This window comes from Oncorhynchus mykiss, unplaced genomic scaffold (assembly GCF_013265735.2).
Source record: "Oncorhynchus mykiss isolate Arlee unplaced genomic scaffold, USDA_OmykA_1.1 un_scaffold_222, whole genome shotgun sequence".
Taxonomy (NCBI): domain Eukaryota; kingdom Metazoa; phylum Chordata; class Actinopteri; order Salmoniformes; family Salmonidae; genus Oncorhynchus; species Oncorhynchus mykiss.
The window spans coordinates 256,382-273,027 of NW_023493691.1; the positions used below are offsets into that span (position 1 = coordinate 256,382).

Genomic DNA, 16,646 nt, shown 5'->3' on the forward strand with positions numbered 1-16,646 from the left:
CAGCAAGGGAAGATTCTTCAAAAGGAAAATCATAATGGGACGAAGCTCAGAAGCCATGACCCTGGAGCTGATGCTACATTGAAGGGAGTAATAATCTATGAGGTCCCAATATCTATGTCCATGGATTTTTTATTTATTTTTTATTTTACCTTTATTTAACCAGGCAAGTCAGTTAAGAACAAATTCTTATTTTCAATGACGGCCTAGGAACAGTGGGTTAACTGCCTGTTCAGGGGCAGAACGACAGATGATATTGTTAAAGAACATGTGAAGGGAGACAGAGTGGTTGAAGCCTAAAGGTTGATCAGTAGGAAAGAGGGTTAAAGAAGTGAAAGCTTATCAGTGCTGTTGAGGTGTTAGAAGGTTTTGTCTGGAAAAGTACAGAATAGGATTCCTTAGCTTCAATGTCAGAGATTTTGACCCAGCCTCCTCATTCAACCAATCAAATGTATTTATAAAGCCCTTCTTACATCAGCTGATGTCACGACGTGCTGTACAGAAACGCAGCCTCAAACCCCAAACAGCAAGCAATGCAAGTGTAGAAGCACAGTGGCTAGGAAAAACTCCCAAGAAAGGCCAGAACCAAGGAAGAAACCTTGAGAGGAACCAGGCTATGATTGGTGGCCAGTCCTCTTCTGGCTGTGCTGGGTGGAGATTATAACAGAACATGGCCAAGATGTTCAAATGTTCATAGATGACCAGCAGGGTCAAATAATAATAATCACAGTGGTTGTCGAGGGTGCAACAGGTCAGCACCTCAGGAGTAAATGTCAGTTGGCTTTTCATAGCCAATCATTGAGAGCATCTCTACCGCTCCTGCTGTCTCTAGAGAGTTGAAAACAGCAGGTCTGGAACAGGTAGCACGTCCAGTGAACAGGTCAGGGTTCCATAGCAGAACAGTTGAAACTGGAGCAGCAACAGTGAATCATCACAGTGTTTTTAAATGCCAAAGAATGGGACATGTAGTTGTTGAGTGAAAAGATGTGCCAAGTGTGGTGGGGAACATGATTACAGTGAATATTGGACCAATGTGACTGTTAAGTGTTGCAATTGTGTGGAGGACACAGAGCAGCATTTGGTGGATGCCGGGTGCAGAGAGATGCTCAGATATATAGGATCCGTCATGATGTATCATATGCAGAGGCTGTAAGACAGACTGGTGGAACTACAGTGCAGACTGATGGAGCTTCCATGGCTGGTCCCGTAGTAAGAGGACCTACTGTCAGACTGATGGAGCTTCCATGGCTGGTCCCGTAGTAAGAGGACCTACTGTCAGACTGATGGAGCTTCCATGGCTGATCCCTTAGTAAGAGGACCTACTGTCAGAACTGGTCTTTCGACTAGTCCTGACATGGTTTCGAAGCCTGTTCAGAAATCTTGCGTCCATAAATGCACTGTGACAAAGGATACTTTAATATTGAATAATATGTACTTCATAGCTTTCATTGTTAAGGTTATCAACAACTTGGATTGTGTAAAGCAGAAATACCAGGTTGAAAGTTATCTTGTAAATTGCAGCAGTTGTTGGGGGTAACAGATGTTACTGTCGGTATGGTTTTTGATAAGCTGGATAACCTGGGGGTGGATTGTCTCAGCATGATATAGACCCCAATGTTTGCAAACACAGAAAGGAATTATTGATATAGTTTATTGGGGGGTGTGGGAGGGTTTTGGGGAAGGGGAGGGTGTGGTAGAAGTTAATAGGTATTTCTTGTTTTATTTTCTTAGTACTGAATTAGACAGACATGGACCTTAAAGGTTTGTTTGTGGACCTCCATGATACCATAGGAGGTCTGCATCAATGGACTTCAGTGCAGGTAGTGCCTCATCAGAGAGAGAACATTTCAGTTGCTCTACAGTTCTGAAGCTGAATGTAATGATTATCAGTTCTTTACATGTGTACTAATATTCAGACACATTCAGTTGTTTCTATATTTATCTATAATTCAGGGTTTTCACATGGGGCTTAAAGTAAATAAATATTAGTGCCTGAAAAGTCCTTGAATTTGACTTGACACTGTAAGACCCCTGATAGTTCTTAATATGGTGTGAACGGGAAATACAATTGTTTTCTGTGAGTGAAATAATATAGAGAAGACAAGGTTATTCATAAAATAGTACATAGTGCTGCCTGAAACATACTGCGATCTTGTACTAAATGGTTGTCTAGTCATTTATGCATTTATGTGAATTTAGGAAATCTACGATAGATTAAGTGCACTTATGTTGTGCAATTTAAAATGTGTACTTTGTGTCTAATGTGATCTAATGTTTTGTCAGGGATTATCTACCTGATCTACTGAAATGAGATAATTGAACATGAAAAAATAGAAAATATTTTTAGAGAATAAAGTGCCAGAACTGTCAAGAAAATAACTTTTGTGTCCGTTTGTCTTTATTACTACAGACCGACTCAGATTAAGTCTGAGGCCGTTAACATCAACAGTGAAGACAAACCCAGCCTGCCTCTCTCCTTCCACACTGAGTCCAAACCTACAGTCACTGGGTCCTGATTGTTACAGTGGAGCCCAGTTTGCACTGCAGGATCCAGAGATGGCATCAGTGAAGCTGGAAGACTGCAGTCAAACACTGGAGCTGAATGTCAACATTAAAGATGAAGAAGTGGAGGAGAAGATTAGGACAACTGTTAGTCATGGTAAGAGCTGGTTCTATCTATAAGTTATCTTCATGTATTAGACCTCCATAAGTTATGACCAGTCTATTGCTAGGTTGAATTCTGTAAATCTGACATCACACATCCCTGAACAACTCAAGACTTCCCAGCGAATCAAAAACAATTTAAACTTGTAACACCTGCCTTTCCCCACACATTGTCTCAAGAACGTTGAAAATATTTAATACCCTCAATCACGAAGTTAGGCATACCTCATTTCAAAAAAGGCCATGGCTTCATCACTGTCAATATTGAATGATAATTCTTCACGTTTTACCAGTGAAATGACCAAGCTGCGTCTGCATGCCAATCGTTTGATCTCAATCAGTTTCATGGGAATATGCATTTAAATCTTCTTGGATTACTGTTTGGTGAGCAAATTAGAGCAGATGGTGTTGAATTATTTTGAATTCCTGTATTTTGTTTTAATCAAAGCACATTCTGCCTAATTGCGCGATGTTGAGTTTGGGACGATTCAGCAAACCATCCTAAAATCTCGTAAGAAATTAGTTTTTTGTTGTAACAGTAATGTTATGCTATAATATTTGGTGATGTGGACTACTAATTTATCATTAGGTGATCGTCCAAGACATTGATCTGACTTTACTAAACAAACACCATTGTGGCGGCTCATCTCACTATGAGGTCTACCTGCGTGGATTCTATGATTCCTGGAACTACCGAAAGTGGTTAAATTCACCAAAAAGGTGTTTTGATGTACATAACCTGCAAATGTGAAGATGATTGCGTTCAACCCTGTGTAAATCAGTCAATTCTTAACATAAAGACTTTAAACTCAGGATTCTGTAAGAGCCTACCCCAAAGAGGATATGTGTTCACGTTCAGCTTCCTGTGCCCACCGGAAGTGCCTTAAAATGGTGTCATAGGTGCTGTTTCGGAGGCTTAAAAAGATCAGATCTTTTCAAAACTTCATATGTGTTACTAGGTAACCCTCATGAACTGTAAATCAGTCATTTCTCCCAACAGATGTCAAAGAAAAACCTCTCACATGCACATACACACACACACACACACACACACAGCAAGGATGGAGTGACAAAGTGAGGTAAACCCTGTTGAGGATATGGCAGACATACGCCCCCTTTGGAGAGATTGGGTACGCCTAGTAAACTGGAAAAAAAATCTGTCAAAAATTGTTAATATGTGCAAATAAAAATTATTATTGGATAGAAAACACTCTAAAGATTCTAAAACCGTTGGAATTATGTCTGTAAGTATAGCAGAACTCACAGGGCAGGCATTCTTCCAAACTAGTTTTTGTGGCCATGAAAGTTGGAGCAACTTTGACGTCATGGCCCCCACCCTTCCCAACCAGCTATGATTCTGCGGACACTTTCTATCTCTTCTGCTAGATGTCCTCTTTCATTAGAGCTTCAAACCGTTCAAATCGCGCGAGAATTGACCCTATGGGAGTGAAATTAGTGCGTGCCACGAGAGAATAGGCTGTGCGTATGGGCGCGAATTGGTCACAGCCATTCCTTTGTTTCCAGCACTGAAGAGAAGGGCAGACGATGGCCGATTGAATTGAAGTTTGTTTTGCACGTCTAAAACATCATAAAGCTTGCTTCTGCACTTAGTTTGACCTGTTTAGTCGACATATAATGTGTAATTTTGAAGTTTTGATGCGCAACTTATCCGGACCAGAGGACGTTTTGGGTGCATTTCAGCTGATGTTATTAGCAGTAGCTAATACAAAGACGCAAGACTTGAAACCAAACGATGTATTGGGTAAGTATGAAGCCTTCCAGAACATTCTGAACGAAGACCATCGAAGGTAAGGGAATATTTATGCTTAAATCTGTGTTTCTGTTGACTCCAACATTACGTGGAAATGTAGCTTGGAACTGAGCGCTGTCTCACAATATGGAATAGTGTGCGATTTCTGTAACGTTAAAAATAAATCTAACACAGCGGTTGCATAAAGAAGCAGTGTATCTTTCTAACTATATGTAGAACATGTATATTTAGTCAAAGTTTATGATGTCTATTTACGTTATCTTGCCGCGCTACATAGATTTCCTGCGGGCATTTTTGAGTAATTTCTGAAGGTGAACTCACTGTAAATGGACATTTATGGATATAAATGGCATATTATTGAAAAAAAAAAATATGTACTGTGTAATATGTCATATTACTGTCATCTGATGAAGATTTTCAAAAGGTTAGTGAGCGATTTATTTTTTAATCCTGCGTTTGTTGATTGCATGTTTTGGCTATTGAAATGAGCTGTGTCTGGTGGTGGTTTTACATATATATGTGCTATGTTTTCGCCGTAAAACATTTTAGAAATCTGACTTGCTGGCTAAATGAACAAGATGTTTATCTTTCATTTGAGCTATTGGACTTGTTAATGTGTGGAGGTTAAATATTTTTAAGAATATTTTTGCGTTCCATGCGCCACCGTTTCAGCTGCACGTGGGAGGGTTGATTCCCAATTGGGAACCAATATCGTAAACAGGCTAAAGACACAGAGTGCCTGCATTGGCATTTCCATAATCTCAAGGCCGTGCCGAGTTCAACGAGATGCCCCGCTTGACTGTAGCTCGCTCGGTCTAAGCATAGCAACCATGAGAAAAAGTAGGCCCAAAATGAAGCCTGGCCCTAAATTTAATTTGCTTTTGGGTGACAGTGAGAGAACCGTTAGGGTAAGAAGCACAATTCGTACTCTTTTGCCTCACAACATTTGGTAATGCAGAAACGAGAGAACATGTTTGGCTGTTTTTATATATATAAAATAAGGGCATCAGTCAATTGAAATGAATTAGGCCCTAACCTGGACATTTCACATGACTGGGCAGGGGTGCAGCCATGGGTGGGCCTTGGAAGGCATAGGCCCACCCACTTGGCAGCCAGACCCACCTCAGGTCCTGGGCTGACGTTGTTACACGTGGTCTACGATTGTAAGGCCGGTTGGATGTACTGCCAAATACTCTAATAGGACATTGGAGGCAGCTTATGGTAGAGACATTAACATTCAATTCTCTGGCAACAGCTCTGGTGGACATTCCTTCAGTCAGCATGACAATTGCACGCTCCCTCAAAACTTGAGACATCTGTGACATTGTGTTGTGTGGCCTTTTATTGTCCCCAGTGTAACCGATGTGAAATGGCTAGCTAGTTAGTGGTGGTGCGTGCTAATAGTGTTTCAATCGGTGACGTCACTCGCTTTGAGACCTTGAAGTAGTGGTTCCCCTTGCTCTGCAAGGGCCGCGGCTTTTGTGGAGCGATGGGTAACGATGTCTTCGTGGGTGACTAATGTCTGTGTGCAGAGGGTCCCTGGTTCGAACCCAGGTATGGGCGAGGGGACGGACTAAAGTTATACTGTTACACCAGCACAAGGTGCAACTGTGTAATGACTATGCCGTTTAATCAGTTTCTTGATATGCCACACCTGTCAGGTGGATGGATTATCTTGGTAAAGGGGAAAATGCTCACTAACAGGGATGTAAACATATTTCTGCACACAATTTGAGAGAAATAAGCTTTTTTTTTTTTTTTTTTAATGTGTTGGAACATTTCAGATTTTTTTTTTTCAGCTCATGAAACATGGGACCAACACTTTACATTTATATATTTTTTCAGTGTAGTTATGCATTACTGTCCTCTCCGTGTTCGGCTGGAATTTACCCTGAAAAGGATTTGAGAAAGATGATTGGTTGAGGATAGGCCTACGTCTCGTTTTGCGCTGCACAGAATGACTATTGTAGCTGGAAACAGATAGATATGGAATATCTACATAGGTGTACAGAGGCCCATTATCAGCAACCATCACTCCTGTGTTCCAATGGCATGTTGTGTTAGCTAATCCAAGTTTATCATTTTAAAAGGCTAATTGATCATTACAAAACCTTTTGCAATTATGTTAGCACAGCTGAAAACTGTGGTGCTGATTAGTGAAGCAATAAAACGGTCCATCTTTAGACTAGCTGAGTATCTGGGTCATTTGTCGGTTCGATTACAGGCTCAAAATGGCCAGAACCAAAGACCTTTCTTCTGAAACTTCTGAAATTTGGAAGAGCATTCCATGTGAGAAAGAAACTGGGGATCCCAAGAAACTGAAGATCTCGTACAACGCTGTGTACTACTCCCTTCACAGAACAGCGCAAACTGGCTTCAACCAGAATAGAAAGAGGAGTGGGAGGCCCCGGTGCACAACTGGGCAAGAGGACAAGTACATTAGTGTGTCTAGTTTGAGAAACAGACAAGTCCTCAACTGGCAGCTTCATTAAATAGTACCCGCAAAACACCAATCTCAATGTCAACAGTGAAGAGGCGACTCCGGGATGCTGGCCTTCTAGACACTATTCTGGTTAGAGACTGTTTGCATTGTTCTGTGAAGAGAGTAGTACACAGCGTTGTACGAGATCTTCAGCCGTTTCCAGCTACAATAGCCATTTACAACATTAACAATGTCTACACTGTATTTCTGATCACTTTGACATTATTTGAATGGATAAAACATGTGCTTTTCTTTAAAAAACAAGGACATTTGTAAGTGACCCCAAACTTTAGAATTTATTCATTTATTTCACCACTAATGGTATTTATTTATTTATTTAACTTCCTTTATATACTGGTTAATGTTTGGAATTTCAGATGACTGACGTGCCCAAAGTAAACTGCCTGTGAACTGCCCAAAGGCTAGGATATGCATATACTTGATCGCATTGGATAGAAAACACACTGAAGTTCCTAAAACTGTTAAAATAATGTCTGTGGGAATAACAGACCTTATATGGCAGGTCGAAAACCTCAAGGAATATTTTTATTTTTTGAGGTCACAGGTTTTTTCAATGCTTGCCTATGGGATATACACATAGATAGGACCCATATAGCAGTTCCCATGGCTTCCACTAGATGTCAACAGTCTTTAGAAAGGGTTTCAGACTTGTTTTTTGAAAAATGAACAAGTATTTGTAGTTTTTCCAAGGTGTCCCCAATTACAAAAGTAGTCATGTTGCGCGCATCAACGAGAGTGCGCTCTTCGTTATTTATCTTTGCTATTGAACACACTATTCTCCGTCTGAAATATTATTGTTTATTTGGATATTAGAATACCTGAGGATTAATTAGAAACATCGTTTGACTTGTTTGGACAAACTTTTCCGGTAACTTTTTGGATTTGTTTGTGTGCATGTTGAACGAGTGAATTACTGAATCAAGCGCGCAAATTAAACTGATAGTTTTGGGATATAATGAAAGACTTTATCGAACAAAATGACCATTCATTGTGTAGCTGGGACCCTTGGGATTGCAATCAGAGGAAGATCTTCAAAGGTAAGTTATTTATTTAATTGCTGTCTGTGATTTTGTGACGCCTGTGCTGGTTGAAAAAGTATTTTGATGTGGGGTGCTGTCCTCAGATAATCACTTGGTATGCTTTCTCCGTAAAGCCTTTTTGAAATCTGACAACACAGTTGGATTAACAAGAAGCAACTTATTGCTCCTACTTGAGACTTGTCTCAAGTAGACACCTGGAAATGCAAATGCGCTACGCTAAATGCTAAATGTACTCGTTAAAACTCAAACGTTCATTCAAATACACATGCAGGGTATAGAATTAAAGCTACACTCGTTGTGAACCTAGCCAACAAGTCAGATTTTTAAAATGCTTTTCGGCGAAAGCATGAGAAGCTATTATCTGATAGCATGCAACACCCCAAAATGCCTGAATGCGACGTAAACAAAGATTTAGCTTAGCCGGCGCTACACAAAACGCAGAAATAAAATATAAAACATTCATTACCTTTGACGAGCTTCTTTCTTGGCACTCCTATATGCCCCATAAACATCACTATTGGGTCTTTTTTTCGTTTAAATCGGTCCATATATACCCAAAATAGCTTTCTATGGAAGCTGTGTGATTCAGGAAAAAACATTGTTTTAAAACGCTGCGTCATTTTTTTAAATTAAAAAAGTCGACGATAAACTTTCACAAAACACTTCTAAATACTTTTGTAATCCAACTTTAGGTATTAGTAAACGTTTATAATCTATCAAAATGATTACAGGGCGATGTATATTCAATAGCTCCTCGTCTTCAAATCAATGGCTGCCAATGTGCACATTCAAAACATCCTGGTGGAGACCGGAAGAAATTGAATCCAGTTAGTTGGATTTACCAAGAAAAAAGTCCCTGGAAAATGACGACAATGGCGACATCGTGTGGAATCTGTAGGAATTGCATGCAGGTCCATAATTAATTTTGTGCCCTTTTAACAACCCATGAAAGTGACGCATGGAAATAATTTTTAGCTTTCAGAGAGCAGTTTTTCTTGCGCTTTTCGATGAAACACACGATCTGTTATAGTCACAGCCGTGATTTAACCAGTTTTAGAAACTTCAGAGTGTTTTCTATCCACACATACTAATCATATGCATATACTATATTCCTGGCATGAGTAGCAGGACGCTGAAAAGTTGCGCGATTTTTAACAGAATGTTCGAAAAAGGAAGGGGTAGACTTAAGAGGTTTTAATGTAAGACACATGTATTTTCATGAATGTTTAATATTACGATTTTTGTATTTAGATTTTTCCTAGGTTCCTGCTTTCTAGGGAGTTTTTTGTGGCCACTGTGCTTCTACATCTGGATTGCTTGCTCTTTGGGGATTTTAGGCTGGGTTTCTGTTAAGCACTTTGTAACAACTACTGATGTAAAAACGGCTTCACACCAACTGACTGGTTCTTCTGATGTTCACACAGGATACCATGTGGAGACATTCTCTACATCCAGAGATCAACAGCAGGAAGATCAGAGAGCTAAGAGGTCTCATCACTGCCCACATTGTGAAGAGATTTTCCAATTTCTATCAAAGCTAAAAATACACCTAAAAATACACACAGGAGAGAAGCCTTATTCCTGCTCCGACTGTGGTAAATGCTTCAAAACAACAACTCAGCTAAAACTTCATCGGAGAACACACACAGGAGAGAAGCCTTATTACTGCTCTGACTGTGGAAAACGTTTTAAAACATCAACTCAGCTAAAAGTTCATCAGAGAACACACACAGGAGAGAAGCCTTTCTTCTGCTCTAACTGTGGGGCGAGTTTCTCTCATCTGGGCACCTTAAAAGCACACCAACGTATACACACAGGAGAGAAGCCTTACGTCTGCTCTGACTGTGGAACTAGTTTCTCTCAATTTTCCCACTTAAAAACACATGAACGTGTACATATAGGAGCGAAGCCTTACGTCTGCTCTGACTGTAGAAAATGCTTCACAACATCAACTGATCTAAAAGTTCATCAGAGAACACACACAGGAGAGAAGCCTTATTCCTGCTCTGACTGTGGAAAATGTTTTAAAACATCAAATGAACTAAAAGTTCACCAGAGAACACACACAGGAGAGAAGCCTTACGTCTGCTCTGACTGTGGAAAGAGTTTCTCCCAATTGTATACCTTAAAAACCCATGAACGTATACATTCAGGGGAGAAGCCTTACTCCTGCTCTGGCTGTGTAAAATATTTCAAAACGTCAACTGAGCTAAAAGTTCATCAGAGAACACACACAGGAGAGAAGCCGTATTACTGCTCTGACTGTGGAAAATATTTCAAAACATTAAATGAGCTAAAAGTTCACAGGAGAACACATACAGGAGAGAAGCCCTTCTTCTGCCCTGACTGTGGAACTAGTTTCTCTCAACTTTCCCACTTAAAATCACATGAACGTATACATACAGGGGAGAAGCCATACTCCTGCTCTGACTGTGGAAAATGTTTTAAAACATTATATGAGCTAAAAGTTCATCAGAGAACACACACAGGAAAGAAGCCTTACGTCTGCTCTGACTGTGGAAAGTGCTTCACAACATCAACTGATATAAAAGTTCATCAGAGAACACACTCAGGAGAGAAGCCTTACATTTGCTTAGACTGTGGAAAGAGTTTCTCTCAACTTTCCCACTTAAAATCACATGAACGTATACATACAGGGGAGAAGCCATACTCCTGCTCTAACTGTGGAAAATGCTTCAAAACATCAACTGTGCTAACAGTTCATCAGAGAACACACACAGGAGAGAAGCCTTATCACTGCTCTGACTGTGTAAAATGCTTCACAACATCAGCTAAGCTAAAAGCTCATCAGAGAACACACACAGGAGAAAAGCCTTACTCCTGTCCTGACTGTGGTGTGAGTTTCTCTCGACTTGATACTTTAAAAACACACCAACATATACATTAAGGAGAGAAGCCATACTCCTGCTCTGCCTGTGTAAAATGCTTCAAAACTGCAAATGAGCTAATAGTTCATCAGCGACCACATGCACGAGAGAAGCCTGCTTACGTCTGCTCTGACTTTTGGGTGAGTTTCTCTCACCATAGCAACTTAACACACCAGTGTAAACACACAGGAGAGATGCCTTACCTCTGCTCTGTGGAATGGTGGGCGTGTAACTCTAACTTCTAGCCAAAGTTTGAGTGTTTGAATCTCATCAAGGAGGACTTTAGCATTTGAGCTAATTAGTAACTTTGCAACTACTTACTACTTTTTAGCTATTACTTATCATGTTAGCTTAGCATGCAGCTACTTAGCATGTTTGCTAACCTTTCCCCTAAACCCATTTAACTCTACCTTAAACCCCTCACCTAGCTAACGTTAGCAACAACAAATTGGAATTCGAAACATATCATACATCTTACAAGTTTGCAACATATTGTATGAATAACAATGTGTAAAATAACATACATTTTAATTCTTAACGTACGATACGTCCTACAAGTCGTATTATACTGAACAACAATCTCAACGCAACAATTTCAAATATTTACAGGTTGTATAAGGAAATCAGTCAATTTAAGTCAATGAGACCCAAATCTATGGATTTCACATGACTGGGAAGGGGCTCAGCCATGGGTGGGACTTGGGAGGGCATGGGCCCACTTGGGAGCCAGGCCCAGCCAATAAGAAATAGTTTTTCCCCACAAAGGTCTTTATTACAGAAATACATTTTATTCAGCACCACCCCCCCCCCCACCCCCCCCCACCCCCAGACATTCCTGCAGGTGAAGAGGTCCTGGGCTGCCGTGGTTTCATGTGATCTGCAGTTGTGAGGCCGGTTGGATGTCCTGCCAAATTCTCTAAAAGGACGTTAGAGGAGACTTATGGTAGAGATATAAATAGTTCTCTGGCAACAGCTCTGGTGGACATTCCTGCATTCATCATGACAATTGCACATTCCCTAAATTTGAGATTTGAGACATCTGTGACATTGTGTTGTGTGGCCTTTTATTGTCCCCAGCACAAGGTGCACCTGTGTAATGATAATGCTGTTTTATCGGCATCTTGATATGCCACACCTGTCAGGTGGATGGATTATCTTGACAAAGGCGGAAATGCTCACTAACAGGGATATTAACAATGTTGTGCACGACATTTGAGAGACATTAGTTTTTTGTGCATATAGAACATTACTGGATTTTTTTTGTTTCAGCTCATGAAACCAACAAATACATGTTTAGTTTATATATTGGTAATCAAACATACTAAATGGAGTGGTACGGATGTTTATTTTGTATAATATAATACATTTTGCTCTGAGACCAGGTTGTCCCTCTGCAGTATTCTGTGGGAAGGAGCTAGTATACACTTTTTTTATTGAACTAGGCAAGTCAGTTAAGAACAAATTCTTATTTACAATGATGGCCTAGGAACAGTGGGTTAACTACCTTGTTCAGAGTCAGAACAACAGATTTTTACCTTGTCAGCTCAGGGATTCGATCTAGTAACCTTTTGGTTACCAGCTCAATGCTCTAACCACTAGGCTACCTTCAGCCCCTAACATGTATCAGATAGAGATGGTATGATGATCACTTTTCACCACAAGTTTGGGGGGGGGGGGGGGGATTGTTTTACAACTTTATTTAATGATACACAGTTTATGAAATGAATACATGTGTTTATTAATTGTCTTTAAAACTAGATGAGTTATTTTAGTTACTGATCATGAATGTGTTTGGATAACTGCATTGAAGCAAACTTTATTGATCTGCCAATGAAAAATAAAGTTACATGAATATGTACTGGTCAACCTCTTCTTCTCTTTAGTATTCAGTTCTTCATATTAGATCTGACAGTATGAATGGTTCTTATGGTTGTATTCAGTTCTTCATATTAGATCTGACAGTATGAATGGTTCTTTTGGGCTGAGTGCCTGGAGTGTTTTTGTATGACTACAGTCAGGAGTTCTCTCTGACCCTGTGACGTCACCAGCACATTAAGTACATTCATATTGAGATAGCCAGGTGAGACAACCACATATCACAGTAAATACATTTCTCCTCAATTAGTCAGTGTCACATTATTATTATTATTATTTGTATTTTAGTGGAGGGGGGGGGGGGGGGTCCTCTTTAAAGACGTAGGTGTTTCAGACCATTTCTGGTAGTTATTCAGAGACTCTGCTTCACTGGCATCAGAGGGATGTGCTTTGACTGGGCTGAGAGGGAGCTTGACCTCCTGTAGCAGTGGGACGGCCATGAGACCAGAGGTGGCAGAACTGAGTGCTCGGGTTGGGATAAAGGGTTTGAGCCTGAAGGTAGAGATGTGGCAGTTCCTCTTGCTGCACTGTAAGTAAACACCATTGTCTTGTAGTGGATGTGAGCTTCGACTGGAAGCCAGTGGAATGTACGGAGGAGCAGGGTGACATGGGGGTACTTGGGAGAGTTAAACACCCAGATGGACTGCAGTGTTCTAGATACGTTCAGTGGACACCCATCATTCAGGGCAGGTGAGCCACCTGTTTTGAGCCCCACAGCTTTAGCGATAAAACAGTGTGAAATAAATGATTTGTTTGCAAACAATGTATAAAAACATATAATTGAGTTATTAATAAAGCTGCATACAAACATGGTCTTTTTTTGTATTCTTGAGTAAGGCAGCTCCAAAATGCAGGTCTTCAGCCTTCAGTGGAGCTGGGGCAAGCCAGCAGAAAATACAGAGTGCTGTGCCGTTATTGGCTCAGTGTTCTGTCATTCATGGGGACAATCCGTCACTGCCAAGTCTTAGGGTAGAACTTGAAAATTCAAGCCCCTTGGGTGCTGCAAGAGAGTTACATTTGAAGTGCCCATCCAAGAAGGCTCAAGGTCATTGTCCACAGATAAAATAACATCAAATCATGTGATATCTACAGTCGCTTTGATTGGACTGATCATGTCAACATAATACTTTCAAAATCTGAGCTAGCAGTCATCATCATGAATCAAGATCATGAATCTTTGTCATATGAAGAGAAATAATGAGAAATTATAGATAAAACGGTGCTATATCGGTGCTCATCGGCCGTTGGACATAAACATCAAATTGCAAATTCAACAATGAGTGGTTTGGAAGGAATCAGTGGCTAACTGCAAGAAGCATTGCAAAGCAATAATTAGCCTGCTATTCAGTGGAGTGGCTCTGTGGTCTCAAGTCTTAAGATTAAGGGGCTCTTTTCCTAGTTTAAAACTGTAAACATTCAACATTGGCAATGCTGTCAATGAAGCTTGATTTGTGCCGCGCTCAAAACAACTTAACTCGGTACTGAAAAATCTGACTTGAGTGAGTTCAATACAACTGGGAACTCAGGGGAAAAACAAGCTACGACTGAGAAAATACGTTTTGAACTCATCCAACTCGGAATTGTAAATTGGGAAGTCGGGCCTCTTTTTACAGCTATGACCTGAAGATCACTGACGTCATCATTTTTTCCTGAGTTCCCAGTTGTCTTGAAGCACCACAAATCCAGAGAATGCCAGACTTTGATGAAGTTTGATGACAAAATAAACCCACTAAGGACCGCCGCGCCACCTTCCTGTTCAAGTGAGCACAGCACAACAAGGTGAGTCCAAAAATGTCTTGTATGCTTCTGCATAAATGATGTAACATGCCAGGGAGATGTGTGTACTGTAGCTAAGAAAGTAATACCAAGTGTATGTTGTGTAGTAAGATGTTAGTAGCCCATGTGCCTCACCCTAATAATTTGGTCTTGTTTCACCTCTTAATTTTGCCTATTGTTCTGACTTGGTGGTTGACATGTAGCCTATAACATGTTTTTGAGAAATGTAATCATTGAATATTGTAAGAATTTTCATTGTCTGCTTATATGCTCCTTAATTTATCCAACGGTTCTGACTTGGCGTACAGGGAGAACACTGTAAGAACAGCCCATGTTCTTAATTCTGTCGCTGTACATTTCAAAAGTGCTGAACAAATAGTTATATTGACTATGTCCATCCTAGCTCGCTCATTAATGTATTAATCGAAATTACGGATTGCATCTTATCTGCTTGTCGTCCCCTTATGCCATAGTTTGTACATCTCAAATGTCAGTAGAAACCACATTTGTTTAAGTAAGTCAGCCATGTTACTTTAAAAGACAGTAAATGAGGCTGAATGAACTGTTTCATTGCCAGACATGGTTCCGCTGATAGCCAGGTGTAGCAGTGGTAAATTGTTGGGACTATGCTGTTGGGTCCTAACAGTTTGTGGGCACCGTTTCTCACTGTTATAGTGCAATTAATGTATTGTTTAGTGGCTTTGCTGGCATGCGTCCATTTTTTAAATTTTATTTAACTAGTCAAGTCAGTTAAGAACAAATTCTTATTTACAATGAAGGCTTACCCCAGCCAATCCCGACCGATGCTGGGCCAATTGTGCGATTCCCTGTCCAATCATGGCCAGATGTGATTCAGCCTGGATTCGAACCAGGGACTATAGAGACGATGTCTCTTGCACTGAGATGAGGTGCCTTAGACCGCTGCGCCACTCGTGAGCCCTTAAAAGGTTTGCCCCCAATGTGAGGCAGGAGTTTACGGCACAAGCAGGGAGCCCATTCAACAGAGATTTGAGAAATATTTTGGTACTCTTCTCCAGATTTGTTCCTCACCACAAACCTGTCTCAAAGCTCGACAGACAATTTCTTCGACCTCGTTGCTTGGTTTTTGCTCTGACATGCACTGTCAACTGTGGAACCTTATATCGACAGGTGTGATCCTTTTCCAATCATGTCCAATCATTTGAATTTGCCACAGGTGGATTCCAATCAAGTTGTAGAAACATCTCAAGGATTATCAATGGAAACAGGATGCACTTGAGCTCACTTTCGAGTCTCAGGGCAAAGGGTCTGAATAAATCAAATCAAATGTTATTTGTCACATACACATGGTTAGCAGATGTTAATGCGAGTGTAGCGAAATGCTTGTGCTTCTAGTTCCGACAATGCAGTAATAACCAACAAGTAATCTAGCTAACAATTCCAAAACTACTACCTTATAGACACAAGTGTAAGGGGATAAAGAATATGTACATAAAGATATATGAATGAGTGATGGTACAGAGCGGCATAGGCAAGATACAGTAGATGGTATTGAGTGCAGTATATACATATGAGATGAGTATGTAAACAAAGTGGCATAGTTAAAGTGGCTAGTGATACATGTATTACATAAAGATGCAGTAGATGATATAGAGTACAGTATATACGTATACGAGATGTATATGAGATGGATAATGTAGGGTATGTAAACATTATATTAGGTAGCATTGTTTAAAGTGGCTAGTGATATATTTTACATAATTTCCCATCAATTCCCATTATTAAAGTGGCTGGAGTTGAGTCAGTGTGTTGGCAGCAGCCACTCAATGTTAGTGGTGGCTGTTTAACAGTCTGATGGCCTTGAGATAGAAGCTGTTTTTCAGTCTCTCGGTCCCAGCTTTGATGCACCTGTACTGACCTCGCCTTCTGGATGATAGCGGGGTGAACAGGCAGTGGCTCGGGTGGTTGTTGTCCTTGATGATCTTTATGGCCTTCCTGTGACATTGGGTGGTGTAGGTGTCCTGGAGGGCAGGTAGTTTGCCCCCGGTGATGCGTTGTGCAGACCTCACTACCCTCTGGAGAGCCTTACGGTTGTGGGCGGAGCAGTTGCCGTACCCGACAGGATGCTCTCGATTGTGCATCTGTAGAAGTTT

General features: G+C 40.6%; 2 protein-coding genes across 4 annotated transcripts in view; one reads left to right on the forward strand and one right to left on the reverse strand.

The window, feature by feature from the left end:
* LOC110516274 (gastrula zinc finger protein XlCGF26.1) overlaps window positions 1–16,646 on the forward strand; it is a 158,126-nt gene that overhangs the window by 98,440 nt on the left and 43,040 nt on the right. For both annotated transcript variants that reach the window (XM_036973113.1, XM_036973115.1), the window contains exons 2-3: window positions 2,408–2,656; window positions 9,400–12,718. In XM_036973113.1, the coding sequence (XP_036829008.1) occupies window positions 2,408–2,656; window positions 9,400–10,883 (1,733 nt within the window). In that variant the 3' untranslated portion in view covers window positions 10,884–12,718. Of the gene's footprint in view, window positions 1–2,407; window positions 2,657–9,399 lie in introns of those variants that run through there.
* The window catches only part of LOC110528866 (gastrula zinc finger protein XlCGF17.1-like), a 212,827-nt gene that overhangs the window by 59,446 nt on the left and 136,735 nt on the right, over window positions 1–16,646 (reverse strand). The gene's annotated exons all lie outside the window — the stretch shown is intronic.